General features: G+C 47.4%; 1 protein-coding gene across 2 annotated transcripts in view; it reads left to right on the top strand.

The window, feature by feature from the left end:
- The window catches only part of LOC126538449 (putative fatty acyl-CoA reductase CG5065), a 134,189-nt gene that overhangs the window by 84,380 nt on the left and 22,326 nt on the right, over positions 1-27,483 (top strand). For both annotated transcript variants that reach the window (XM_050185291.3, XM_050185290.3), the window contains exons 5-8: positions 983-1,055; positions 4,597-4,703; positions 6,889-7,066; positions 14,131-14,175. In XM_050185291.3, coding sequence (XP_050041248.1) covers positions 983-1,055; positions 4,597-4,703; positions 6,889-7,066; positions 14,131-14,175 — 403 coding nt within the window. The remainder of the gene's footprint in view (positions 1-982; positions 1,056-4,596; positions 4,704-6,888; positions 7,067-14,130; positions 14,176-27,483) is intronic.

Below are 27,483 nucleotides of genomic sequence, written 5' to 3'. Positions count from 1 at the left end.
ACAGTTCTAGTCCGGGTACTGGGCAAGTCGCCAACGCAGTCTTTTTCTCCCGCTTCTGAAAAATGTCAAGAAATTGCACCTGAATAGTGACGTGTATTGTAGTTTCGGACAGGCACTCACATGACTGCGGACGTTAGCATTATAGGAAAACTCAAATCGCTTAGCGAAGATCCCATCTCCTATTCATAAAGCAACATAAACGGCACTTGACAGGTTCCTTAAGCGGAGCACAGTCCGGAGTTAGCAAGCTTCAAGTTCGTCACGATTAACTACGCTTCCAGAAGTGCATCTTAGAATGCTCAATGTATATCCTTTCTAGCGCCGTCAAATTTGCTAGTTACTGTTACTAACTGCTGTAGCGAAATATGCTTCCTTCTGCATTAGCGCTGTTCAGTGCAAGCTACGGTATACTTCAAGGGTAGCAATATTTCCACGCAAGACTGCTTAGCCATTTAATTAGAGTCAAGAATATTTCTGGTTTACTACCTGGAGCCTGATGTTATCGAACAAAGCAGCAGTTTCCTAGTGCCCCCTGCAACATAAGCAAGCCGACGTGCTACTGTTATGGCTTCGCATTGTGCGTTCCTGAAGCACTCGGCGGTGTTACATGGAGAAGCATTTCCTCGCGTAAGCACGCTGCCACCACGAGGAAGGAAGGAAGGAAGGAAAAAGTTTAGAAGGAAAGGCAGGGAGGTTTACCAGTTTAGCTTAACCGGTTTGCTACCCTACACATGGGAGCGGGATGGGGGATGAAAGATGGGGAGGAGAGAGAGTCCCTCAGATATGCTTGCACCATAAGTAAGCGACGCGGTGTTACGCTATGGGGACTGTGTGCTGCTGGAAAACAACGAGTCTGATTACCGAGAAGACATGGAGGATACAACCTCGCCTCCCTTAACAAGCGCAATCAAAAGTTAACTCGTGACTTGTTACTCTTGTTTAAGCAATGCGTCTGACGCCTTTCCTTTTTTATTCTTTGCAGCAAAGCCATTGACATCAACGTTTTGGGCACACGGAGAGTAGTGGAGTTGTGCCACAAACTGAAGAACGTATCCGTAAGTGCGCGTTCCTGGCTTCGTGATGCGGGGAGCAGCTTTAGCGACGTGTGCAGACGATTGCGCACTAAATGCGTGCACCTTTAGGAAACGTAGTCCAATCTTGTGCCGCTACCGTGCACATCGCTGGTTTCTTATTTTCGGATGCTTGTTTGTCACTGTGCATAAATTCAGTACTTCAACTCCACTTTGAATTCAGCTTCCTTGCGACGTCAGCAGTGGTGAGGCAGTAGATCACACGAATATTAAGCTATATTTCCGTAAAGTACCCTCCACTGGGGACGTTGAGTAGAAGTGAGTATTGCAAGTAGTGAGACTTGCGTATTAAGTCGCACTACTGGCGAACATATCGATAGGGAGCGCTACGCTGTTAGAGATATCGGCTTCGCGTCATGCGTGATTTGTTACGGTTTGTTGACGCGAAGCGCTCACTGCGCATGTGTTTCTTTTACCGCGTGCTACTACTGCCCGGAGCATCCACCGTACCGGTGGATGCTCCGTTAGCGTGAAGAGGAGACATCCGCAGCACATATAGAGTCGAACAAAAACCAGAAGTTAGTGGCGCTGTAGCAATTGTCCGCGGTGCGTAATGATGCAAAGATAAGCGGTGGCCGCTTAACAAGCAGTGTTGCATTGTCATTCATGACAGCTGTTTGTCACACTCTCTAAGCTGTAGGATAGACCATCTGAATGTACGGCTAAGCGATCCGGCGTCGATCGTTACAGGTGTTTTACGAACGGCGCCGAATTTGGCACGATGCCCTGGGAGAAGTATAAATGGCATCCAGATGAAATGTACTGAAAATTATAGCATTCCGGTGGTTTAATATGCGCCTTAATCGTACCGATTGGCGCGTAACTAGAAATATTTCCGATGATTGCTAAATACTTATTTTCCCCCATTTTCATGAGCTATATATACGAGATTCTTATCACCTATATCCAGTTTCCTTGGTTAACTAAGCGAGGCAGCTTGTTTATGTTGTCACGCAGTGGTCAAGCTGAGAAGCAAGGGAGTGCGAAAAAAGAAACAATGTATGCGTGTCAATATTTACCTAATTAAGGGAAAAGTCATGGGTGATGTGTAAGTGCAGTTCACAGTGTGAGGTAATTATGGCCTTTTGCAAGCACTCCGCATCATATAATTTCTTTTTACCTGTGGCACCCTATTTATCATTCTGCCCTTGGAGAACTACAAAGGCCACCGAGGCAAAATATTGCGAAAATAGGCCCAACGTTATAGCAAATTAGTGCGCAAAATTAAGCACATGTGGTTCACTTACAGCGCTTCGTCTGTCTGAAATGTCTGTGTTTTGGGTGCTAAACGCTAAAATGAAATACCAACATGACCTAACTTACGATTTTTCGAAGAGTTAACTGCTGGGTAGTTGGTGATCTTGAATACTGAAAAGATTTTGCGCCAAGAAACAAGACACACAAGAAAGACGACGACACCACGGGCGCTACTTCAACTGTTTAGTGCGGGTGAAAGCACTCGACATATATAGCCCTCCAAAACACCGCGCATGCCTACAAGGCAACATGGAGTACAAAGTTTTATCAGAGTAGGCGCGATAGAAACTTCAGCTCGGCGTCGTAAAGAAAAGCCGATGTATCAGTAACACAGCTCGGACCCGCTTTCTTGATGTAGAAGGCTTCCAATGTTTCACGCGATGTCTGATGCCTGCCTCTACCCAAAATCCTCGCATCACGGAACCGTGGAAAACAATCGGTGCAAGCCCTGCAGTGATCCACAAGTCGCTCACCTTCATTATTTTTTATACCTTTTGCATGTTCCCTTAGCCGGTCGTTCACAGAAGGCCCCGTCCTTGAAGTGTTTCGTTACATGGACGACCTTTTAGTGGTTTTAAACAAGCAGTGCTCCGTTTCGAATGAGGCTACAGTAAGCAGTGTTTTAGATGATTTTGGAAATCTGGGGAAAGGGCTGTTTTACTTATGAGCTACCGGATAATGGTTTGCTTCAGTTTTTAGATTTACAGTTAAAGTTTTCAGATGGGCACATTTGTTGGGCTTACTCCCCTCGTGCCCAAAAAGGGCTCCTGCCGTACAATTCGGTCCACTCAAAGGTAGTGAAAAGAGGCATCGCCAACCTCTGCCTGGAGTCATCGCTCCGGAAGTCGTGTGTGCATGAGATGCAAGCAAGTTTTTACGACCAATTGGGCAGGCTCCTTGCAGCTGGCTTCCCTGAGTCGGTCTTGGTCCCTGTGGCAGAAACGCTTTTGAAGAAGTTGAAGGCTGGGGTAAGCAGGGTAGAGCCAAAGAAAAAAGAGAGGCCTATAGTGGTCCCATACATTCATACAGTCACCCACAGCCTGAAAAAAAGTGGCTAACCGGTATAATGTACCGGTGGTCACCGCTCCCCAAAAGCTTGCCCAGCTAAGCCGTCGCATAACTTGCGAAAGCCAAATGCCTGGCTGTCAGAAGAAGCATGGCCAGCGTTTCGTAAAGTGTGCCACAAACGTCGTATATGAAATCCTTCTGCCATGCGGGAAATCCTACATTGGACAGACGGGGCGTTGTGTAAACGACCGGCTTAGGGAATATGCAAAAGGTATAAAAAATGATGAAGGTGAGCGACTTGTGGATCACTGCAGGGCTTGCACCAATTGTTTTCCACGGTTCCGCGATGCGAGGAGTTTGGGTGGAGGCAGGCATCAGACATCGCGTGAAACATTGGAAGCCTTCTACATCAAGAAAGCGGGTCCGAACTGTGTTAGTGATACATCGGTTTTTCTTTACGAGGCTGAGCTGAAGTTTCTATCGCGCCTACTCTGATAAAACATTGTACTCCATGTTGCCTTGTACGCATGCGTGGTGTTTTGGAGGGCTATATATCTCGAGTGCTTTCACCCTCATTAAACAGTTGAAGTAGCGCCCGTGGTGTCGTCGTCTTTCATGTGTGTGTTGTTTTCTGGTGCAAAATCTTTTCAGTTACGTTCTTTCAATTTCAGATTTTGTAAAATAAGAAAAAAAAAGCTTCCTGTATCAAGCGCTCCAAAACGTTTTATATCGGACAAGGTGTCAAACGGACGATTCATTCGAGGGCAGCGTTTTAAATTGTGTGGTTTAATTGCAGGCAATCTAAATTATTAATGTAACTCCTAGCACAATGCAGTTTCACTGGATTTCTACACGTGATTCTGAAAGGTCGCACAAGTTGGCCATGTTTTAGCATAAATGCAATACACGATGATTGTGAAACGTTGACCTTGCGGCATGTAAAGCGTGGTGCCGCGGTGACAGCGTGTGCGCAGTGAGTATAATGCGTCGCAACAACGCATATCACTCAAAACGATTCATTTATGGCAAAGCACCACGGCATGGTGCGGTTAATACGGTGGTACGAGCGCCGCGAGTTTCTGAACATGCGCAGGTGGGACAGATTCTGCTCAACGTATTTGCAGTGCTTGGCCCACGCACCGCACAGCTTGGTGGCCTAGAAATATGTTACCTTGTTAAATAGAAACATCTCAAAGGTGCTGTTTTTATTTGTTTGTCTTTTTTTTCCTCTACCTGGCAGGCCTTCGTGCACGTGTCCACAGCCTACTGCTTCTGCAACAGAAACCACGTGGATGAAATTGTTTACCCAGAGGAAATACCGTACCAAAAGGTCATCGATGTTTCGGAGTAAGGACATTCCTTTGACTCCTGGCACGCACAGCCCTGTAGTCGCTGCATTTCATGCATCTCCTCAAGAATGTGTGCGCGCCGCCAGCGAGAGTGCCATTGAAGACCGTTTGGTATGTTGGATTAGTAAAGGCAAGGCGCAAAAGACAAGGACTGAAGGAGGACACAAACGACAGGACCGGCGCCACTCACAACTAAGTTTATTTCCGCAACAAGCCTGCCTTATGTAGGTCAATCAAGCCAAATCACAGAGGAAACGTTAGAAAAATACAGCAATTCATCGACCACTCAGGAATCATATCTGATACAAAAGATCAAATGAGCAAACAAGAACCACACGTGGAGCAGCACGGGAACGAATTCATCGAGCACAGTCTTTACCAAACCAACGGGAAGAAAAAACCAGACATAAAAAATACCGTCTATGCTTCACTATCAACTATTCAAAACATAACACCATTCAAACGCCTAAGGCCCAGTCAGTGATGAAACCCGCACGACTATGAATATAATGAGTAGCGAATAACACGGAAAAACATGAAGAAAGGGCGTCTAAGTCCAGCTTCTCTGTCAAAACTAAAATCTCTAATAGTCACTTACCTAAAAAAGTGATAAAACGTGTCACCGCGCGAGAAATGAACCACGTGACAAGCATTGAAATGGACAGAACAGTTGAACGATAAAGGGTCTAAAGAACAGTGTCTGCGTAAAAAAAAAAAAGCGACCAATTCTGTAAGAGCCACTAGAAAATCGTCAACAAAATAAAAACTAAATAAAGGAAAGGAAGACAGACGGAGAAACCTAAATGAAACCACTCTGACATGAGGCCTAAATGAAACCTTTCAAAAAAGTCGTCTCCTTGTCACTAAGCACAATGGACGGCCTGCTGACGCATTTCTTACCTGGAAGAGCGTAGGTTAGGGCGTGTTGGTATTCCATAACAGAGGTTTTTTAGCGCATGAAAAGGAACGAGAGACAGTGGCAAGACGCGGACACAGCGCTGTTTCCCTCTTTCTTGATGAAATAGGCTTCCACAATCTCCCACTCGAACCTGTCTTTTCCGAACTTCAAAAATTTAGTTTTGTCGATCTTACGGCAGCAATTAGTGCAGTCTCTGCAATGCTCTGCAGGGAAGCTCCCTTCATTGTTGCGCAGATTACGGCAATGTTCCATTGCACGCTCATTGAATCATCGATCCGTTTGTCCGATATAGCTGCGACCACAGCTTAGAGGAATTTGGTCGTTTGTGTTCTTCAGTCCTTGTCTTTTGCGCCTTGCCTTTACTAATTCAAGCATGAACCAACTAGCCCTAGCAAGAGTTTTACTCCTATGTTGGGCTGTATGATCAAATTGCACAAGCTTGGCGGCATGACCACACGTGGATGAAGCCTGGAAACACGGCAAGACAGATAAGCGTGATAAGCTTGCGCTATTTGATTGGGTCCCGTACTTGAAAACAGCGAAAACACCACACGCGCTCATGTCTGGACTCTTCTGCGTCTTTCGCGCTCCTTTCGAGCACGAAATACTGGGGGCCACAGCACTCCGTGACGTCAGGCCTTGAAGCACCGTCATCGATAAATTTTCATTCTGAAGCAGTACTCCTAACAAATCCTAACTATGTTTCAGAACAATTTCCGTACGAAAACAGTCCCAGTACGTGAAAACAACTTCAAATCGCTGGCTTCATACTCAAGGGCCTAGGCTGCATTTTAGGTGCTAAGTTCAAAAAAGAAAGAACGCTGGCATTTCTTTGTGCGCTTGTGGTCAACCTTTTACAGCCAATCAGCCAAATGAATGTCGATAAGGTGTCTTGCGGGTGTTACTCGATTTATTGTTGCCCTTCAAGACCCGCCGTGCCGTAACTGGGCGTTGAAGCATGAGGTCGCGGGCTCGATTCCGTGCTGCGGAGGCCTCATTTCGATGAAATGCACATAACGCTAGCGCACTTGGATTTCGATGTACGTCAAAAAAACCCGGGGGTCGAGCATAAAAATTCATCCGGTATCTCCTACTACGACGTGCCTCATAATCGGATCGTCATTTTTGGCTCGTAAATCACCATAATTTATTTTGAATGAGTCGACTCTTCTCGAAGATTTGTTGCAGCACCACACGTTAGCCATACAAGTCCTAAAGCTTTCTGGGCTATTCAGCAAATCTGTGTTACGTGCTGTCGTTGCAGATGGCTGGAGGAAGACCTTCAAGAGAAGATTCTGAGCCAGGTGATGGGTGGCCGTCCGACCACGTACCACTACACCAAGGCGCTTGCAGAGAGTCTACTAGTGCACGAAGCGGCCGACTTGCCGGTTGTCATCCTGCGCCCTTCTATTGTCACCTGCGCCGTCAGGGAGCCCCTATCGGTGATGAACGCCGTCTCTTTCTCTATATATATGTTAATGCTGCTATTGCGGAGAACTTCTAGTTGATGAAGTGAATTAGCGCAATAAAAGACGCACACAATGGAAGGGGAGGCGAAAACAAGCACTACTTAGAACTAAACTGCTAAATACCGGGAAGAATTTAGCATATACATCCATCCTCTCCCGCATACGCACATAAGTATATACATTACCATAGAATCACGCACGTTATATAGTTATAGTGTTGCATATTGTTCTGGCGCATGTACGACAGGAAGGTTTTTTCTCCACTGCCCTGATGGCGTAAGCCTTTCACTTGACTTCTTGCCTGACCCCTCTGCTCTGATTGACTGCTCGACCGGTGTCGACGAACTTGGCTTCCCCGCTTCACCGGCCGTTACCGACACAGTTCAGTCAGATCCCATGTGTCGAGTTTGTCCGTTCGCCGCCCCTAGCACTGACGTGTGTTGTCGCTGTACCCTGCCCCAGTGTACCGGATAGCGACTATGTGGTTACTCCAACTCCCAGTGTGCTTTTGTCGCACAGCGTTTCCTTTCCCCACACCGTTGTGACTGTTGCGACCAACCAGACTCTTCTGCATTTCTTGAACTTCCGGCTCTGCCCTCAAGTTCATCCCCAAGGCCACTCTGCGCCATCAGATGAGTGCCAGATTTCATCACTACCGCTTGATCTTCCTTCAGCAAATCTTTCCGTCGACGCGCCCACTTCTCCATCGATACAGAACGATATCAGGGAGACGATTGCCCCGAACCTTCTGCCCTCACAAATGGGCAACCTCCGTCATTTCCTCGTCACATACTCCGACATTTTCTACTTTGACGGCTGTCCCTTAGGTCAAATCTCTCTTGACAGATATCGTATACATAATGGCAATCTGCGTCGAATTCACGGGCGCTTGTCACCAGCCGAGTTGTTAAACAAGAGGTTGACGAGATCCTTTAAAAAGGCATTACTGAGCCGTTCGCGAGTCAGTAGGCTTCCCGTGTTGTCCTACTTAAAAGGAAAGACAACAGTTGGCGATTCTGCGTAGATTAGCCGCATCTCAATAAGTTCAACAAGAAAGATGTATATCCTCTTGCACGCGTTGATGAGGCTTGGGATTGTCTTCACGGCGTGGCCTATTTTGCATACCTAGGACCTACGCTACCGAGGACGTACGTTATGGTTACTGGCAGATCGATGTCGACGACAGGGCTGAAAAAACTGCATTTGTTTCACCTGACGGCCTCTATCAGTTCAGAGTTAAGATATTTGGCTTGTGCAATGTCCCGGCGACGTTCGAGCGAATGATGGGCACGCTACTACACAGCTTTATATGGTCTATCTACCTGTGCTGCCTGGACGACGTGATCGTGTACTCTCCGACATTTGCAACACGTCTTTCATCCATCCGATCAGTGTTTCGTGCAACTGGGCTAGAACTTGATTCTTCGAAGTTCCAATTCGGTCGTCGCCAAATTACTATCCTCGATCATTTCGTCGACTTATCTGGCGTCCTCGCCGATCCCGCCAAGGTTCGCGCTGTCATCGAGTTTCTTGTACCAAGCTGTGCCAAGGATGTTCGAAGCTTTGTGGGACTGTGCTCGTATTTCTTTCGATTTGTCAGAAATTTCGTAGGCATAGCCTGTCCACTAACAGATCTCGGGAAAGACGTTCCGCTTCCATGGGGTCTCGATCAATCCACAACAGTTTCACACCTTGTCACGCTGCTCACTACCCCGCCAATCTTGCCCACTTCGATGTCCATGCTCTAACTGAAGTACCCACAGACGCGAGTAGCAATAGTATTGGCGCTGTTTTAGCTCAATGCCAACATGATTATGATAGAGTTGTTGCGTACACCGACCGGCTTCTTTCCCCTGCTGAGTTCAATTGTTCCATTATCGAGCACGAGTGCCTCGCACTTGTTTGTGCAGTCAGCGAATTTTGTCCCTACATAAATGGGCAGCCTTTCACTGCTACCACTGTCCACCACGCTATGTGCTGGCTTTTAAGCCTCAAGGACCCTACTGGACGTCTAGGTCGCTGTGCTCGACGTCTCCAGTAATTCACGTACACTGTGGTGTACAAGTCCGGCCGACAACACCAGGAACCCGACTGCTTGTCTAAGCACCCTGAATATGCCCCAGACGCTCCCACGGAGGACACACCGACCGGCGTTTTCTCGCTCTCCGTTTTCATCCACGTTGCTGATGAGCAACAGCGGGGCACGTCTCCAAATGATCTTATCAACCGCCTGCTTTCTGGTTTGTCGGACCGGTCACCTCGTCTGCTCGTCCTTGTAAATGGCACCTTATACCGCCGGAACATGCACCCCGAAAGGCAGGAACTGCTACACGTTTTTCCCTCCTCTCCGGGCGGTCATACTCGAGCAATTGCACGATAGGGATGGATGGATGGATGGATGGATGGATGGATGGATGGATGGATGGATGGATGGATGGATGGATGGATGGATGGATGGATGGATGGATGGATGGATGGATGGATGGATGGATGGATGGATGGATGGATGGATGGATGGATGGATGGATGGATGGATGGATGGATGGATGGATGGATGGATGGATGGATGGATGGATGGATGGATGGATGGATGGATGGATGGATGGATGGATGGATGGATGGATGGATGGATGGATGGATGGATGGATGGATGGATGGATGGATGGATGGATGGATGGATGGATGGATGGATGGATGGATGGATGGATGGATGGATGGATGGATGGATGGATGGATGGATGGATGGATGGATGGATGGATGGATGGATGGATGGATGGATGGATGGATGGATGGATGGATGGATGGATGGATGGATGGATGGATGGATGGATGGATGGATGGATGGATGGATGGATGGATGGATGGATGGATGGATGGATGGATGGATGGATGGATGGATGGATGGATGGATGGATGGATGGATGGATGGATGGATGGATGGATGGATGGATGGATGGATGGATGGATGGATGGATGGATGGATGGATGGATGGATGGATGGATGGATGGATGGATGGATGGATGGATGGATGGATGGATGGATGGATGGATGGATGGATGGATGGATGGATGGATGGATGGATGGATGGATGGATGGATGGATGGATGGATGGATGGATGGATGGATGGATGGATGGATGGATGGATGGATGGATGGATGGATGGATGGATGGATGGATGGATGGATGGATGGATGGATGGATGGATGGATGGATGGATGGATGGATGGATGGATGGATGGATGGATGGATGGATGGATGGATGGATGGATGGATGGATGGATGGATGGGATATTTCTCTCAAAACTAAGTACAGAATGAAAGAGAACGGAAGGGAAAAAGCTGCCAAATGGAGCTTGAGGACCCTGTACGCCCTACGGAGCAGCAGTGTGGTGAAAAACAAAGGCAATGCGATAGTTTGCAAAGTAGGCACAACTACAGAATTCAAATGAGGGAAAACATTCTCAATACCCGTAATCTATTACACAATTGTAATTTTACACGTAATGTATTACGTAATTGTGGTTTTACACAATTAGCGAAAATACACGATTGCACAATTTCGTGTGAATTCTAACGTCACAATTAGAATTCACACGAAATTCACACACAATTCTAACGTCAGCGTAGACGAAAATGCACAGAAATAGAATTCCTTCAAGTCCCTTACAATGCATTGTCAGAGTTACACAGATGAACTATTCGGTCGAAGGCTCGAAAAGATTTATCAATGCAATGAAAGTTTGTGTAGAGAACATTTAAATAATTCGGCAGATTGTACGATAAAGATTGTGTCCGTTATTTCATGCGACTTAACGGTAGGGTCCATGATATAGAATGACATACATCATATGTATGTTCATGACCTACTAGCTGGAATATTGATAGCATAAGGCACGGTTCGTTGCTACAGCAGGTATGTAAATGTAAAGCAGCTTGAACACATACATAGTAGTTATTCTTGCAATATTGAACTGCCTGAAATATTGTCTGGTATGAGCATTATACGGTACATTAGCTATCAGTCTTATCGCACGCTTTTGCGCAATAAGAAGGCGCTGTTTATGGTGCTGTGTCCCCGTACCCCAAAATGTGTGGCAATAAGTAATCACTGGTGCTATAAATGAATTATTAATGAGGAGTTTAGCCTGTGTGGGAAGGATTAACCTATGTTTATTTAACACGCCATTTAACGTGTTCATTTTAGCACCAATATTTTCAGTTCATAGGTCCCAATTGAGCGTCTCAGAGAATACAACACAGATATTTTATACTGGGCACAATATCAATCTTGTCATTACCTAATAATCGTTCGATATCATCACTTACTACTTTAGTTTTTTCCTGTATATCACAGCCTTTGTTTTATTCGTATTACCTTCATGACTATAGTTATTGCACCAGTGAAGCGAATGTTCCAAAAATTCGTTGCCGCGGAGGGATAACTCAGCTAGTGTGATGCTGTGGCGAGCATTGTAATATCATCAGCGTAAGTTACGAGATGAATTGGAAAGGGGGTACGAAAAATTTCATTTATAAACACTAAAAATATAGGCCCTAAAATGCTTCTCTGAGGTACAGCAGACAAGATTGGCTCAACTGACGAGGTTTCATTTAAGTACATCATTTGCTTACGGTACTTTAGGTAAGACTAGTAAAGCAGGACTGATGCCCCTAGTGTCCTAGTGACTGAATTCTTGAAATAATAGAAAGTGGTCAATTAAATCAAATGCTTTGAATAAGTCTATATATATCTCGAGAACGAAAGCTTTTCTTCAAAGGCGTCAATTATAATTTCTTTTTGTTTGGTCAGTGCCATCTTAGTGGGCCTCTGTTTTCTAAATCCAAACTGGTAGTCAGAAAGAACAGAATGCTTACTCAGAATATTGGTCTGGAATTGGAGAAGTCAGAAACAGAACAACTTTTATGTATGGCAACAACCTTTGCAATTTGTATTTGTTATGGGAAGGCGCCGGCACGTACTTAAACAAAGGTTATAATTATATAGTAGTGTCTGGGCCTGCCTCACCTCCGCCGCGGGTCGGCCCGGCATAGAACTATCTGCGGTATTGGCCCACGTATGTGGAGTGCTTAACGCCTGCCTAACTTCCACCGCGCGTCGGGCCGGCATTGCACCATCTTCGGGATCGGCCCGCGTATGAGGAGTGCTTAACGCCTGCTTCACTTCCGCCGCGGGTCGGGCTGGCATTGGCTTAACGCCTGCTTCACTTCCGCCGCGGGTCGGGCTGGCATTGCACTATCTTCGGGATCGGCCCACATATGTGGAGTGCTTAACGCCTGCGTCACTTCCACCGCGCGTCGGGCCGGCATTGCACTATCTTCGGGATCGGCCCGCGTATGAGGAGTGCTTAACGCCTGCTTCACTTCCGCCGCGGGTCGGGCTGGCATTGCACTATTTTCGGGATCGGCACACGTGTGAGGAATGCTTAACGCCTGCTTCACTTCCACCGCGGGTCGCGCTGGCATTGCACTATCTTCAGGATCGGCCCACGGGGGGAGTGCTTAACGCCTGCTTCACCTTCGCCGCTGATTGGCCAGGCAGTACACTATCTTCGGGATCGGCCCACATATGGGGAGTGCTAAACGCCAGCTTCACCTCCGCCGCGGGTCGCCCCGGCGTTGCACTATCTTCGGAATCGGCCTACGGATGGGGAGTGCTTAACGCCTGCTTCACCTTCGCCGCTGGTTGGCCAGGCATTGCACTATCTTCGGGATCGGCCCACATATGGGGAGTGCTTAACGCCTGCTTCACCTCCGCCGCGGATCGGCCCTGCATTGTATTATGTTCGGGTTCGGCTTACGTATAAAGAGTGCTTAACGCCTACTTCACCTCCGCCGTGTGTCGGGTCGGCATTGCACTATCTTCGGGACCGGCCCATGTATGGGGAGTGCTTAACGACTGCTTCACCTCCGCCGCGGGTTGGCTAAGCATTGCACTATCTCCGGGATCGGCCCACGTTTGGGGTGAGTGTTTAATGCCTGCTCCACCTCCGCCGCGGGTCGGGCCATCATTGCACTATCTTCGGTATCGGCCCACGTATAGGGAGTTTTCTGCTTACGACGCCAACGACACGAAAATTTCCTTGGACGGTAGAGGTAGCTTCTGTTACGTTTCGCCAACGACGCGTGGTATAGCCGGCGCGGATGCAACGGACGCCGGGGCTTCGTTCAAAGCGGCGGACATTTTGGCCCGTTCGACGCCGCCGCAACGCCTCCCCGCCAAGCGCGTCCAGGCGTGTTTCAATGCCACGTGTCTTCGTGTGTGCGTGTGTGTGTGTGTGAATGTTGGTGCCCACGCTTGTCAAAGCGCGGCAGCCGGGAGAGGAGCTCCCCAAGTGTGAAGCGAGGAGGTCTGACCGGCGCCGGCCCGGCGGATGCGTCACTGTCCGTGCCCAGTCACGTGCGCCTCTGACAAGACGTTCCCTCTTGCCCTCAATTCCGAGAGTATAAGAGCAGCTGCTCCCGGACGCCGAGAGAGGCTCCGATTTCTTCCGTTGAGTTACGTGCTCTCCCGTCTCTCCACTTCGGTCGACCTGACCGCCCGCTCTTTTGCGATGCTAGAATAAACAAGTTGTTCTGTTACCAGTCGACTCATGCTTTGCCGGGACCTTCGGATGCGTCCAGTTGTGCCCCAGGCCGCCAGGCCAACGCTACCCTTGGGGCTTGCGACCCATTTGCAACAACTCGTGCCAGCGGTGCGATTGCAACACTTCGCTGTACCACTCATTCAACTGACTGCTTGTCTAAATGGCCAAATCGTGGATTTTCGGGAGATATTTGTGCATTTTGGTCTATATTCATTCTCTACTTGATAATCATGAATGCAAAATTTCGCCCCTGCGTTTCACGTCTCGTTTATTGCTCTGTTCATTTTCCACTCCATGTGACTTAGTTCTGCTTGAAATTAAAAACGGTAGAGCCCCACTTTGCATTAATAGCGTCAGCAAAATGTGCGGACAAAAACAATGCGTTAGGTTGATCATTCCACTCAAGTACTATTCCTATGCTTTTCGCAGGGCTGGGTTGACAACTTCAATGGACCTGCTGGCTTTATCATCGCCGTAAGTTCTTTCCAATTTGTAGATCCGTTTTAACCATTGAGTGTGAACGTTACTCACCAGGCGCTTTGAATGTAACTTTCTGTTGCAGTTAACATAAGTACTTCTTTCTTTAACGCTGCGTTGACAGATCAAAACAAGCCAAATGACAGACAGCCTTTCACTTTTTCATTTTAAAATATCACTTTTCGCTTTTAAATGCCACATTTATGTATGGCGAGATTTAAAGAATAAAGCGTCGATTATTGTGAATACTAATAAATTATTACTATTATTAGTCGTAGTATTTTGTGATCACTAGATAAATAAAAAGTTGATTTAGGTGCTGTCGTCGTCGTTGCAAATTTTCTTATAACAATGATTACTACGGCCACATTGAATGCGTTTCATATTTATTACAGTAATGCTGTACATTTTAACAGGCACAGAATAAGTAGCACTATATGGCGTGACAAAGTTAGAAAATCTCGGGGAGCACACTAATAACGTAGCAGTCAAGGCTTACATAAGTTATAGATAATTTAAACAGAACACTTTATAGAACGATGCATTGAACTTTACAGGAACATTATGAAAATAATACATCTAGGAAACAACAGGAGAAAAAGAAAACAATAAAGATAATTAGAACAAGACGCACGGTAACAATTAACCAGGTATATTTTCTAAGAAGAATCTCTTTAGCAATAAAGAAAACGAATGCAATGAGGAAATATATTTCATTTCACATAAAATGCTATTCCAGTTTGATATCCTGTCCTAAAAAAGGCGATTTCTTTCCTATACTTAGTCCTAGTCCTTGGGAGTCGTAGGTTTTGTGGCTCTGCAAATCTGGTTTTGCTAGTATTAAGGTTTTCAGCAGTCACTTCATTGCGTAAAAGATGAAAAATGAGGAATGATAGCCTATTGTGATGGAAACAAACTGGCTGCTTTAGCTGGGCCCAGGATCCTTTAATAATGACACAGCCGGCGGGAGCTTTTACATGCAACACAGACTTTATACGGACACGCTAAGACGATACAGACGATTTACATACACGCGGACTAGAATTCGGAAGTCGTTTGTGCTTCTATATAAGGATGTGCCTAGGACTCATGCATCACGACGCGCCGGTGTGTGTCGTCGTTGCGGTGACCATGTTCAGTTGTCGTTGCGTAGTGCGTCGCTCGACACTTGAAGACAGCTGGTGCGTTGCTTGCGACGGCCACGTCTTACGCCATCATCATCACGCCGCACCTTGTCGTGACGTGGAAGCAGGCAAACAGCAGGCCGGCAGAACACAAGGCCACTGCTGTAGCTGGCTCGTAACGCCCGTCCCGTAAGCGTATTTCCAATTGCTAGTAGGTACAGTGGAGCGCGGCACTTGCGGAGACGACGGACGTTTGCGCGCATGCGCGAGTAAGAGCGGGTGCGAGAGTAAATGTGGGGACTTTTTCTCCTTGAAAATACGACTCTGCCTAAGCACTATACTGCCTAAATACGACTCTGCCTAAGCACCTTGGCGCGCGTTGTATGCGCTTGTCGCTAGGCGTGCCGGCAGAAGTCGCGGGGCGCGGTAGTGCTGAACTTAGCATCGCAAGTTGGCGGCTCGACGCAATTATATTTATTTAATCATGTTTTTACTAATGAAAACGTGCCACTATTCCGCATAATTAACGGCGCCTCCGGGACACGAAAGCGGCAACGGGGACATCAAAACTAGAAGCCGGACTGGTCCGTGGGTTGGGGCTCGCAAAGGCCTGCGCGTGCCAGGGGAGAATAGGATCGGCTGTCCGCGATAGCGGACAGCCAATTTTTTATAGGAACACCCCCTAGCACGCTTCGGCCTCCGCTGCCCCAACCCACGAGCCGGCCTTCCTCCAGCTTTGATCCCCCCCGCTACCGCTTGGGTGCCCCGGACATCCTGCGCCGCCTGCTTGAATATAACCTCAGGTGCTCTCCTGAGGCCTCCGTTTGCCGGTTACATGTGCCCTCCTGGAGCAGTGCTTGTAAAAAATCCGATCTATCGTCGCGACGAAAAAAGCGACCCGCGATTTATACAACACCAGTCAGAACATTGCCCCTTCAGACACAGCGATCACCAAGCGGCGTTCGCGCCCACTGCCTCACCGCGCGGGTAGCCAGCGGCGGAGCGTATAAACTAACTTGACCGCACTCCGCAATGACGGCATGTCTAGGGGATAAACGAATACAACACGCGGTTCCGTAGTGCCTAGGCTGAGTCATATATTCAAGGAGCAAAATCCCCCAGATTTTCTCTCTCGCGCCCGCTTCTACTGGCGCCTGCGCAGAAACGTCGAGTGCCGTCAAAAGCGCCACGCCCCGCTGTACCTACTAGCAATTGTAAAAACGCGGCCCCGTAACGCCTGGCCCGTAACGCATCGGCCGCTAGAACGTCGGGCTCGGTCGACAGACAGGAAGCTCAGGCTCCCCGGTGGCCAGCAGTGCTCAGCAATACGTAACGGCAACCGTCATAGTCACCGCAACGACGACGCACACCGGCGAGTCGTGATGCATGAGTGCTAGGCACATCCTTATATAGAAGGGCAAATGACTTCCGAATTCTAGTCCGCGTGTATGTAAATCGTCTGTATCGTGTTAGCGTGACCGTATAAAGTCTGTGTTGCACGTAAAAAGCTCCCGTCTGCCGCGTCGTTACTAAAACAATCCTGGGCGCAACGGAAACAGCAACTTTGGTTCGATCACAATCTGGCGAGCCTGCCAGGATCCGCCAGTAATATGCCAAACAAGGAGACCGGCATTCGGTTGTATACGCGCAACCCTAGATGACCGATATGGATTTAGACAAGTTAGCTGCCACTGCAACACTGTTAGGCTTGTCTGGCGCTGAATTTCGCGAGTGGATGGAAAGAGAACAGCCTAGGCAGCGGGACGAACGAGCAGTTGAGCGCGAAGCAGCCAAAGCAGCAGTAGAAAGTCAGCGGTAAGCCAACGAGAGACAGCTACAAATCTTGCAGCTGAAGCTCAAGCTTCAAGAAGCGCAGAGCTAGATATCGGCCCCAACCGCGCCGGTAACGTCGCCAAGCCTACCCTGCTTCAATCACCAGAAGTTACTGCCGCTGTTCGACGAACGATGCGACGACCTCCACGCGTATCTTTAGAGGTTTGGGCGCGTAGCTACTGCACATAACTGGTCTAAAGATAAATTGGCTGTCGCCATAAGCATGTCCTTGACTGGTGAAGCATTAACTGTGATTGGGCATATGACTGCTGCTGACTCCCTAGATTACCAGAAGGTGAAGAGGGCGCTTCTTCAACGCTTCAGGTTTGGCGTTGGCTTCTTTGTGGCGAATAGACGTGCTTTTCGGGGCTCCGTGGCGGTGACGAAATGTTTTTGTGCATGCTTTGAGCTCGCTTCGGTTTTTTATTTGCTGATTTTTTGCCTTTAAATAGTAATTGGGTGGTTTCCTTTTTCTTTCCTTTTTTTTCGTATTTCGGGTGCGCGGGTGTGCTTCGTGTACATTTGTTTTGCAGGATGGTTATAGCGTCCTTTCGTGCCACGTGCTGCAACAAGTGCAGTCGGGTGGGACGTTGAGTGTTTGTAGTCTTTAAATGGTAGCTTGGAAATATATATATATAATATTATGTATGTATAGATATATATACATATATATATATATATATATATATATATATATATTTGCATCAGTAGTAGCAATATTATAGTGTCGTAGTATTTGCAAAAAGCCGTGCAATACATGGCGTGAAAGACGGGAAAGCAAGCAGTGCGCGGGGGGTCCATCAAGGCAGATGAGGAGACGGATGAGAATGGAGAGGGCATCGAATCAACCGGCACACAATGTGATGTCGATAATAGGCTGCAGAAAATGGAGGCTTTCCAGGAAGAGCTTCTGAAACAGGTGCAAGGGCTCAAAAATGAGCCAAACAGGGAGCGTGATGCCCGGAAGGTAGTGGAAAAGAGACTTCGAGCAGCCGAGGAAAAGCTGAACAGGGCCGCAACTGTGAACGAGAATGTGCGTGACAATGAAACGGAGGCCCCCGACGCGACAGGTGAGGGAGGGTCAGCGAAATACGTGGAATGCATACAGGGTGATGAAGGGTTAGCTGCAAAGAGCGGCACCTACCTTGAGGCCGCCACGCGGAAAAAGCAGGAGCCCAGCGGACAATGCCCCTTGTCGAGTCCGAATCACGCGGAAAAGGACAGGGAAGCAGGGAGAGGTAGGAGAGAGTGAAAGGGTGATTATCGCTGGCGACTCAAATCTGGCTGTGTGCTCAAAAGCAATTGTGGAGAGGGTGAAACGCGATAAAAGAGTGGCGGTAGGGACATTTCCAGGGCGGACACTGGGTTCTGTCATGGAGCGAGCAAAAGTAAAGCTCGCGGAAAATGCCCACTTGCGCAACCTTGTCATAGTAGCAGGTGGGCTCAATGACATCCTAAAGAGGAAAGGGACAAGACTAGGCCAGCGCTTGTCGAAGGGGGTGGATGACTTACGCGAGCTGTCCCCTCAGGTGCAGATCGTGGTGTGCATGGTACCGGAGGTGCCTGTGCGTGACAGTCACGTACAAAGAGCCGTAGCGGCTGCTACTGAGGCGATATGGAAAATGAGCCGAGAGAAAGGCTTCGAGGTTGTCGAAGTAAACAGGGAAGTGAGAAGTTGTGGTGGTTTTAAACGAGACGGGATCCACTTCAATTACAGGCTGGCGCGAGAAGTCGGCCGGCGACTTGGTGGTCGCGCTGTTGCTTTGTTAGGGGGTCTGCGGGCGCTCAGGAGGTCAGAGTAGATAGTAATGAAGAAGGTCCCCTAGGGGAACATCAGAAGAGCATCGCCGTCGATAACAGAAAAAGGAGGAAAGCAAGAAAAAGAGCTCGCCATGCAATAGGTACATAGACAAGCAGGGCGGCCGAAGAAAGGAAAAGTGGGCAGAGATTGAGGAGCAGTTACATAGAGAATAAATGGGGGTGTATGCGGTTACAGAAACGCACCTTGGAGACTCGGAAGAGCCGCCAGTTATTGAGAATTATGTTTTGGGAGGGTGCAACAGAACTAAGTCGCAAAGAAAGGGAGGGGGAGTCGGAATGCTCATCCATCAGGGAGCCAAATGGAAAGTAAATTCACAATGTCAAGAGCATCTTTGGTTATCAGGTACAATAAGTGGGAAAGAAACTTGGCTGGGCGTTGCGTATTTGTGGACCGGAAAAAATTGCACAAAGAAGAATAAAGAGTTAGTGGAATGCATAAGCGCTGATGTTAAGGGTTTTGGGACTGGTGCTGAAATCGTCCTATTAGGTGACATGAATGCCCTCATACAGGATTTATATGGCTATACCGACAATAACGGGAAGTCAACGCTAGACCTTTGTGAGCAACACAACCTCGTTTTCTTGAATACAGGGCCTAAGTTTGAAGCACAGATCACGTGGGAAGTGGGAAACCGGCAATCGACCATTGATTACTCTCTGATGACAGAAGGAATTCATGTTAAGTTGAGAGAAATGGCCATCGATGAGGAAGGGTTTAGCAGCATAGGGAGTGACCATACACGCATCATTTTAAAAATGGGATATGTAGTTGGGAAAAACAGCAAGCAGAACAAAATGGTCAGTGCAAACTTGAACTCTGAACAAATAGCAAATATAGTCACTAGAGTTGAGGAAGAACTTGGCAAGTGGCCAAGAGTTTCTAAGTGTAATAACGACAGAAATACGGAAAGAGAAACATGTTCATTGGAAAGGAAAAAAGAAACAGAAAAGCTGGTGGAACAAGGAGATACGAGAAGCGATTGCCGAACGACAGAAAGCATCTCGAGAGCACAGGCAGGCAAAGAAGGCGCAGTTGCCGCAGGATGAAGTAACCAGTAAATGGGAAATATACCGGGAGAAAAAGTCTATGGTTCAAATACTGGTGCAAGCAAAATTAAAAGGTGAAAGCGAACGTTGGTTGTCTGAAATACGTGAGAAACAGAAGGCCGCACCTAGAATATTTTGGAACCACATGAAATTATTAGGCAGGAAGTCAACAACAATACAACAACATATCCTAGACGAACATGAAAACAGACTTGAATTAGAAGCGGCAATAAATTACATCCGAAAAATAATAGCCGAATCTTTCCAATGCAATGACGAGGATGTATTTGAAGAAAAAAAGCATGAAAGAGACCCAAGTGGAAAAGGAGCTGGTGCTGACAAATTTAAACTGGAAGAAAGCGGAAGAGAAAATTCCTAAGCGCACTGCCACAGGACTAGACGAGGTTCCCGTTAGGCTGATAAATGAACTAGGACCAAAAAGTATGGAAGCGCTGGTGAAAGCAGTGGAAAAAACTTCAAAAGATAGACGCATACCAGACTGTTGGGGACAAAGTAGAATGAATTTAATTTATAAAGGTAAGGGGGAGAAAGACAGAATTCGAGGTCGCGGAATCAAATCCCGGCCGCGGCGGCCGCATCTCGATGGGGGCGAAATGCGAAAACACCCGTGTGCTTAGATTTAGGTGCACGTTAAAGAACCCCAGGTGGTCGAAATTTGCGGAGTCAGATACAGGGTAGCAATGCAGCCAATCAAATTAAAGCTTCAAGCATGGGCAGAGAATAATGGCATTTTGGGAGAGCTTCAGGATGGCTTCAGAATAGGTAGGCGTTTGGATGATAACTTGTTTGTTCTTACTCGGTGTATTGAAATGTCAAAAGCAGAAAGCAGACCGTTGTATGTGGCCTTTTTATACATTACAGGAGCCTACGACAACGTAGATCGCAACATTTTGTGGGATATTCTGGAAGGGGAAGGCTTAGGTAACGATTGTCTACAGCTTTTGAGAGAGATTTACCTAGAAAATACCGTTTGCGTTGAATGGGAAGGGATGAGGAGCGAGGAGAAAGTTCATATGAACAAGGGACTAAGGCAGGGGTGCCCTTTATCCCCGCTGCTGTTTATGATGTACATGGTGAGGATGGAGAGGGCCCTAGAAGGAAGTAATATCGGGTTTAATCTATCATGCAAACAGGCGGGAGCAGTAGCAGAGCAGCAACTCCCAGGTTTATTTTATGCAGATGACATTGTGTTGCTAGCTAACAAGCAAAGTGATTTGCAACGTCTGGCTAATATTTTTGGATAGGAAGGCAACAACTTAGGTTTGAAATTTAGTGTTAGAAAATCAGTTGTTATGGTATTCAATGAAAACAGTGAACAGACAGTGGAGATGCAGGGCCAAGAAATACCTCGGGCAACAGAATATAAATACCTCGGTATATGGATAAACGAAGGCAACAGATATACGGAAACACAGGAAAGAACCATAACAGTAAAGGGGTAGAGAAATGCAGCCATAATGAAGCACAGAGCGCTATGAGGATACAATAGGTACGAGGTCCTCCGAGGTATGTGGAAATGTGTAATGGTTCCAGGACTTACTATTGGAAATGCGGTTGTTTGCTTTAAATCAGGGGTACAATCAGGACTCGACAGGAACCAAAGGTCAGTGGGTCGCCTCGCATTGGGCGCTCACTGGAAGACTACAGATGAAGCTGTGCAGGGTGATATGGACTGGACTAGTTTTGAAGTGAGGGAAGCTCGTAGTAAAATTAAGTATGAAGAACGGCTGAGGAATATGGAAGAAAGTAAATAGGCTGGGAGAGTGTTCAGGTATCTGTGCAGGAAAAACATTGATTCACAGTGGAGGAAAAGAACTAGGAAGCTTACCAGCAAGTATGCGGCCTGTAGGGTGGGCAACACGGCAACAAAGGTCAAGCGGAAAGTCAGAGAAGCTGAAATAATCTCATGGGTGGCAGCAATGGAAAAGAAACCTGCCATGAGTAATTACTTGAGAGGAAAAAACGAAATCAGGAAAGAAACCATTTGTGATAGCTCAAAGAGAAGCTCATTACTTTTCGAAGCGAGATCCGGATGCCTTAGAAAGCGCACCTATAAAGCGAGATATAAGAAGGAAGAAGCATGTGCTTGCTGCGGTAAAGTTAGGGGAACGACGGAGCATGCTTTATTAGAATGTGAAGACGTCTACCCAGCGGTCGATTTAGGCATCACTGGCCTCCTTGAAGCCCTTGGCTTCACCGGAAGCAGTAGTAAAGCAAACATATCCGCAATAGGCATTAGTAAGAGGCGATTAGAGGATTGGTGGAAGAAAAGTATTGAAACGACAAAAGACGGAGACGTACAAAAGCACAGTTCGCAATAGGGTATCAGAAAATTTGGGCGTGGTAGTTCATAGTGTTTTTGTTTCATTGTTTAACCTAGGTAGGACATTAGGCAGTATAATAGCAAGAGCTTCGTGGCGCAACCCACCGCCCCGTTGCAAAGGGGACGCTCATAACATCCAGCCATCCATCCATCCATCCAGATTTACAGCCCAGGGGTACAAAGAAAAATTTCATAAAGTACGACCAGAAGATGGCAAAACAGGAAAACATTTTGCCGCACGGATGTCAAGCTACTTTGATAACTGGATCGCGATGGCTGACGTTCCTAAACCGTTTGAAGGCCTCCGGGATCACGTTATCGCTGAGCAGTTTTTGCGTTGCTGCCACCCCAAGCTTGCCATCTTCCTCAATGAAAGGAAATGCAAAACCCTTACATCTCTTGCGGACACAACCGACCGTTTCCCCGAAGGCCAGGGCATTAAGAATATTGGGAGAGTAGCAGACGACGCCAAGAAAGTCAATCAACCCAGTGTTGTACCCCCTCACAAACAGCAGTAGACTTGTTTTCTTTGCAACCGCAAAAGACATACGGCGCCTGATTGTCGAATCGCTTCCAGAGGGGTTGAGAAATTGAAATTATGCGGGCGGATTGGACACAATACAGCTGACTGCAAGAGTAAGCCGAAAGAGAGGCACGTGTCTTTCGTCATAGCAGACAATGTGGAAAATCGAGATTCCGGTTCGCTGGCCGAATCCACGGAAGAAACATGCGCTACAATTCAATGCGCTAAAACGATCCAGAAGCCGCCAATGTTCTTAGTGGATGCTATGCCAGTTGTAGAAGGACGAGTACTAGGACAAGTAGCACACGGTCTGCGACATACGGGCAGCAACACAATCATTGTGCGACGTTATTTGGTTCCCGATGAGTGCCTAACTGGCCAAACCAAGAATGTTGTACTGTTGGATGGCAATGGCAAGGACTTACCCGAAGCACACAACCGAATTCATACACCTTACTTCATTGGGGACGTATATGCACTATGCATGAGTAATCCTCATATGACCTCGTGTTTGGCAATATTCCAGGAGTGAGGAAGCCATACGAGCCGGATCCTGATTGGGAATGTCTAAACGGGCCTCCCGAAGCAAATAATTCGAGTCCACCGTCGGCATCTCGAGGAATGTCAGACAGTTTCTGCCGCCGCATGGACGAAGAAGAAAACGAACTCTGAAAAAAGTGCCGTTCAGATTCGTCAGAAGTTACTCCAGCACAACTACCTGAGGAACAGAAAAAAAGCTTCAGTAAGGTTGGCACGCAACTTTGTTCCAAGAAAGACACGGCGTATTATTTTTCTGAAGATGCAGGTCTTTTGTACCATCACTACAGTCTACCGACGGGAAAAACTTTTAAACAAGTCGTCCCAACAAAGTTTCGACTCCATATTCAGAAAGTTGCTCACGAAAGCATCATGGCTGGTCACCAGGGCGTTCGACGTACTACCGACCATATCCTCAGATTTTTACTGGCCTGGGATGCACGAAAACATCAAAACGTTTTGTCCAGTCTTGCGATGTGTGCCAGACTACAAGGCCAAAAGGATAAGTTGGTGTCGCCCCTTTGGGCAACATACCTCTTATACGGACACCGTTCTAAAGAGTCGCGGTTGATTTGATCGGACCACTAACCACAAGGTCGGGTAAAAGAAATCGCTGCGTCATCACCCTTATTGACTTTGCCACACGCTATCGTGATGCCATAGCGCTGGCTCATATCGATTCCGTCAGTGTCGCTGACGCACTACTTGAAATTTTTCTAGAGTGGGCGTGCCACGAGAGGTGGTCACCGGTCAAGAGAGAGAGGAAAGGCAGGGAGGTTAACCAGAGAAAAAGATCCGGTTTGCTAAGGTCACCGGTCAAGGTACAAGTGTCACTTATGAGCTCATGCAGGAAGTCGGTCGACTGCTTTCGGTCAAGTTTTTCCGGACCACTCCTTACCACGCCATGGCCAACGGTTTGGTTTAAAAGTTCAACGGCACTCTGAAGGCTCAAAGGAATGTGCCAAGAAAAGCCACTGTCTTGGGATCGATACCTATCTCCTATTTTCGCGTATCGAGAGGTGCCGCAAGCCAGTTTGGGCTTTTCGCCGTTTGAATTAATCTACGGCAGGCACGTGCGCAGACCATTAAGCGTTTTGAAAGAGCTGTGGACAAAAGATGACATAGACGATACACCTATCTTGTGGACCTCGGGAACCGACCAGAGGAGACATGTCACCTTGCCCACGAAGAGCTTAGTAAGGCCCATAAAAAAGAATTTTATTATTATGGCAAGAGCAGACAAAGACTACAACCCGGGGTCAAGGTCCTGATCTTATTACCGACTGACTCGAACGAGCTTCTCATGAAATGGAAAGGCCCATTTACGGTCTCTGAAGTCAGGAATGATGTCGACTATGCCATTGACATAGGTGCAAAGATAAAGCTCTTCCATGTTAAAGAAGTATGAGGAGCGGGAAGTACCGAACAACCAAGTGTCTACAGCCACCGTTGTCAACGACCAAAACACGAAGGCCGAAGTTACTGACGACAATGATTTGGTAGATAGTATCCCTTGTCTAAGCCTAGGCCAAACCCAAACCACCGCGCACGTCAAGGTATCACCAAGCTTACATCTAAAACAGCACGAGCAAGTTCAAGAATTGTGCAACGAGTTCGCAAAGATATTTTCAGATCTCCCAAACAAAACAAAACTCGTTGAATGTTCGCTGGGATTGATATCCGAGAAACCTGTTCACGTACCCCGGTGCTCTATTCCCCTGGCTATGCGTAGAAGCTGGAGAGCGAGGTACAAGAGATGCTGCGATTAGGCATCATTGAGAAGTCAGTCCCCATATCACGCACCGATTGTTGTCGTTAAGAAACCCAACAACACTGTTCGTTTGTGCATCGATTTCCGCAAACTGAACAAAAAGTTGGTTTTCGACAGTGAGCCAATCCCAAGGATATTGTCCTTGCGCTTGCAGGGAAACAGCAGTATTTTTCAAAATTTGACTTTATAAAGGCCTACTGGCAACTACCCATGGCTGCAGAGAGCCGCGAAAAAACGGCATTTTCGTGCTTGTCGGGGCGCTATCACTTCAAATATATGCATTTTGGAATCAAGACTGCCCCAGCTGTCTTTCCAAGCCTAATGAGGACAGTTTTAGACCTACCCCACGTATATCACTACTTTGACGACGTTGTAATCGCCACCATTACCTGGAAAGAACACGTCGATTCCCTGCGACGCGTTTTCCAAATGATACGCAATGCGAACCTCACGATCAAAGCTAGCAAGTGTAAGATCGGGCGAAATACTATTACCTTCCTCGGACACCGCATTGGAGATGCGAAAGTAGAACCACTGCTACTTAACCTAACACTGGACAAGATCTTCGCCGCTAAGAGGCCAACCACAAAGAAAGCCGTACAGTCGTTTCTCGGTTTAACCGGATACTACAGAAAGTATACCCCCAACTACGCCGAGATCGCCAAGCCCCTGACTGACCTTACAAAAAAGGGTCAAAACCATATTGTATCTTGGGGACCGACACAAAAAAACGCCTTCAGCGTCCTCAAGGACAAGCTCGCCGCAAGTCCGATACTTCAAGCCCCGGACCTCACGAAGCCATTCGTGCTCCGCACGGATATTTTGAATACGAGTCTAGGCGTTGTATTTCTACAGACCAGCGAAGACATGTTTTACACCCCGTCAATTATGCTAGTCGAAACCTGCTGCCTAGAGAAACCCGGTATTTCACCATTCAACGTGAGTGTTTAGCGCTTGTCTGGGCTGTCCAGATGTTCCACATTTACCTTTGCGGGAGAGCTTTCGTTTACCAGTGCGACCATCAGCCACTGCAGTACTTGGAGTCGGCCAAGCACGTAAACAACCGTGTTTTACAGTGGAGCTTGTTAATGCAGGAGTATTCGTTTACTGTGGAATACATCAATGGGTCAAACAATGTACGTGCAGATTACTTAAGCCGTATCTGAACTGCGTTACCTCTTGGGACAGCACTTGTTAGAACTTTGGCTTTTGTTCCGAAGTCTCAACGTGTTTGGTGATCAGTGATTGCTCATAAATTGTTTCTGTGGACCACGAACTTTCCTTGAACTATCTGCACGTACCTGTACTCGTGCACCCCCGCCTCTTATGTTAGAATAATTGCGGGCAACTATCTTAAGTGGTGGGCACTTGTGATGATGTGGATAGTGGCGGTGACAAGACCAGCTCGTAACGATGATTGTGTTGTGGCAACAACAAGAAAAGAATTGCCGATGGTGATTGCGGAAGACCACGTGCCACCAACAAGGAAGCGGTGTGCAGAGCGCGCAGAGCGTGAAAGCGAGCGGAAGTCTCGAACGGCAGCAGGCAGGACGGCGGTTCAAGGCTCGATGACTGGCGACTGGGTGTCCTGCTACCGTGCGGACCTGGTCGGAGATCCCACTCATGGCTCAGCTCTCCTGTGCACCAGCGGCCTGCTGTTATAGACGCCTGGTGCAGTGCTTCCTTGTTGGTGGCACGTGCTCTTCCTCCGCAATCACCATCACCAATTCTCTTGTTGCAACAACACAATCATCCTTCCAAGCTCGTCTTGCCACCGCCACACGCCACTATTCACATCATCACACCTATGGAAAAACAATTCATAGCGAGGAAAAATATTAAAATTTTTATATATGGGAGAAGAATTACATTTCAATGGGCTGAATGTCATAAACCCTACAGCTTCGTTTTGTAAGTGTTTAAGGAGTTTGAGGTGTGGTATGTGTTGCCTCAGGATGACACGCAGTAAGAAAGATGACTATAAACTTAGGCGTAAAATAGTTACGAAATAATGTGGGGCTCAAAGTACGAATGTGTTTTAATAGTTACATGCATTCCAAAAGAAACCTTCTTAACAAGCGATATGACATGAAGATCAAAGTTGAGGTGCTTATTAACGGTTCCACCACGAAACTTGGTACTTCTAGAGAGGTACAGCGTGATTGTTAAGCGAAACTGCTAAGGTAGAACTTCTGCATAACTGGGGAGAACGGAATAACATAATCGTGCTATTAAAAGGATTGCTATACAAGTTTGCTTTGCACCAAGACTGGGCATTGCGAAGGTCGATGTTAAGTTTTTCTTG

The sequence above is a fragment of the Dermacentor andersoni genome, chromosome 4 (assembly GCF_023375885.2).
Source record: "Dermacentor andersoni chromosome 4, qqDerAnde1_hic_scaffold, whole genome shotgun sequence".
Lineage (NCBI taxonomy): Eukaryota > Metazoa > Arthropoda > Arachnida > Ixodida > Ixodidae > Dermacentor > Dermacentor andersoni.
This window is presented reverse-complemented; position numbering and strand designations above follow the sequence as displayed.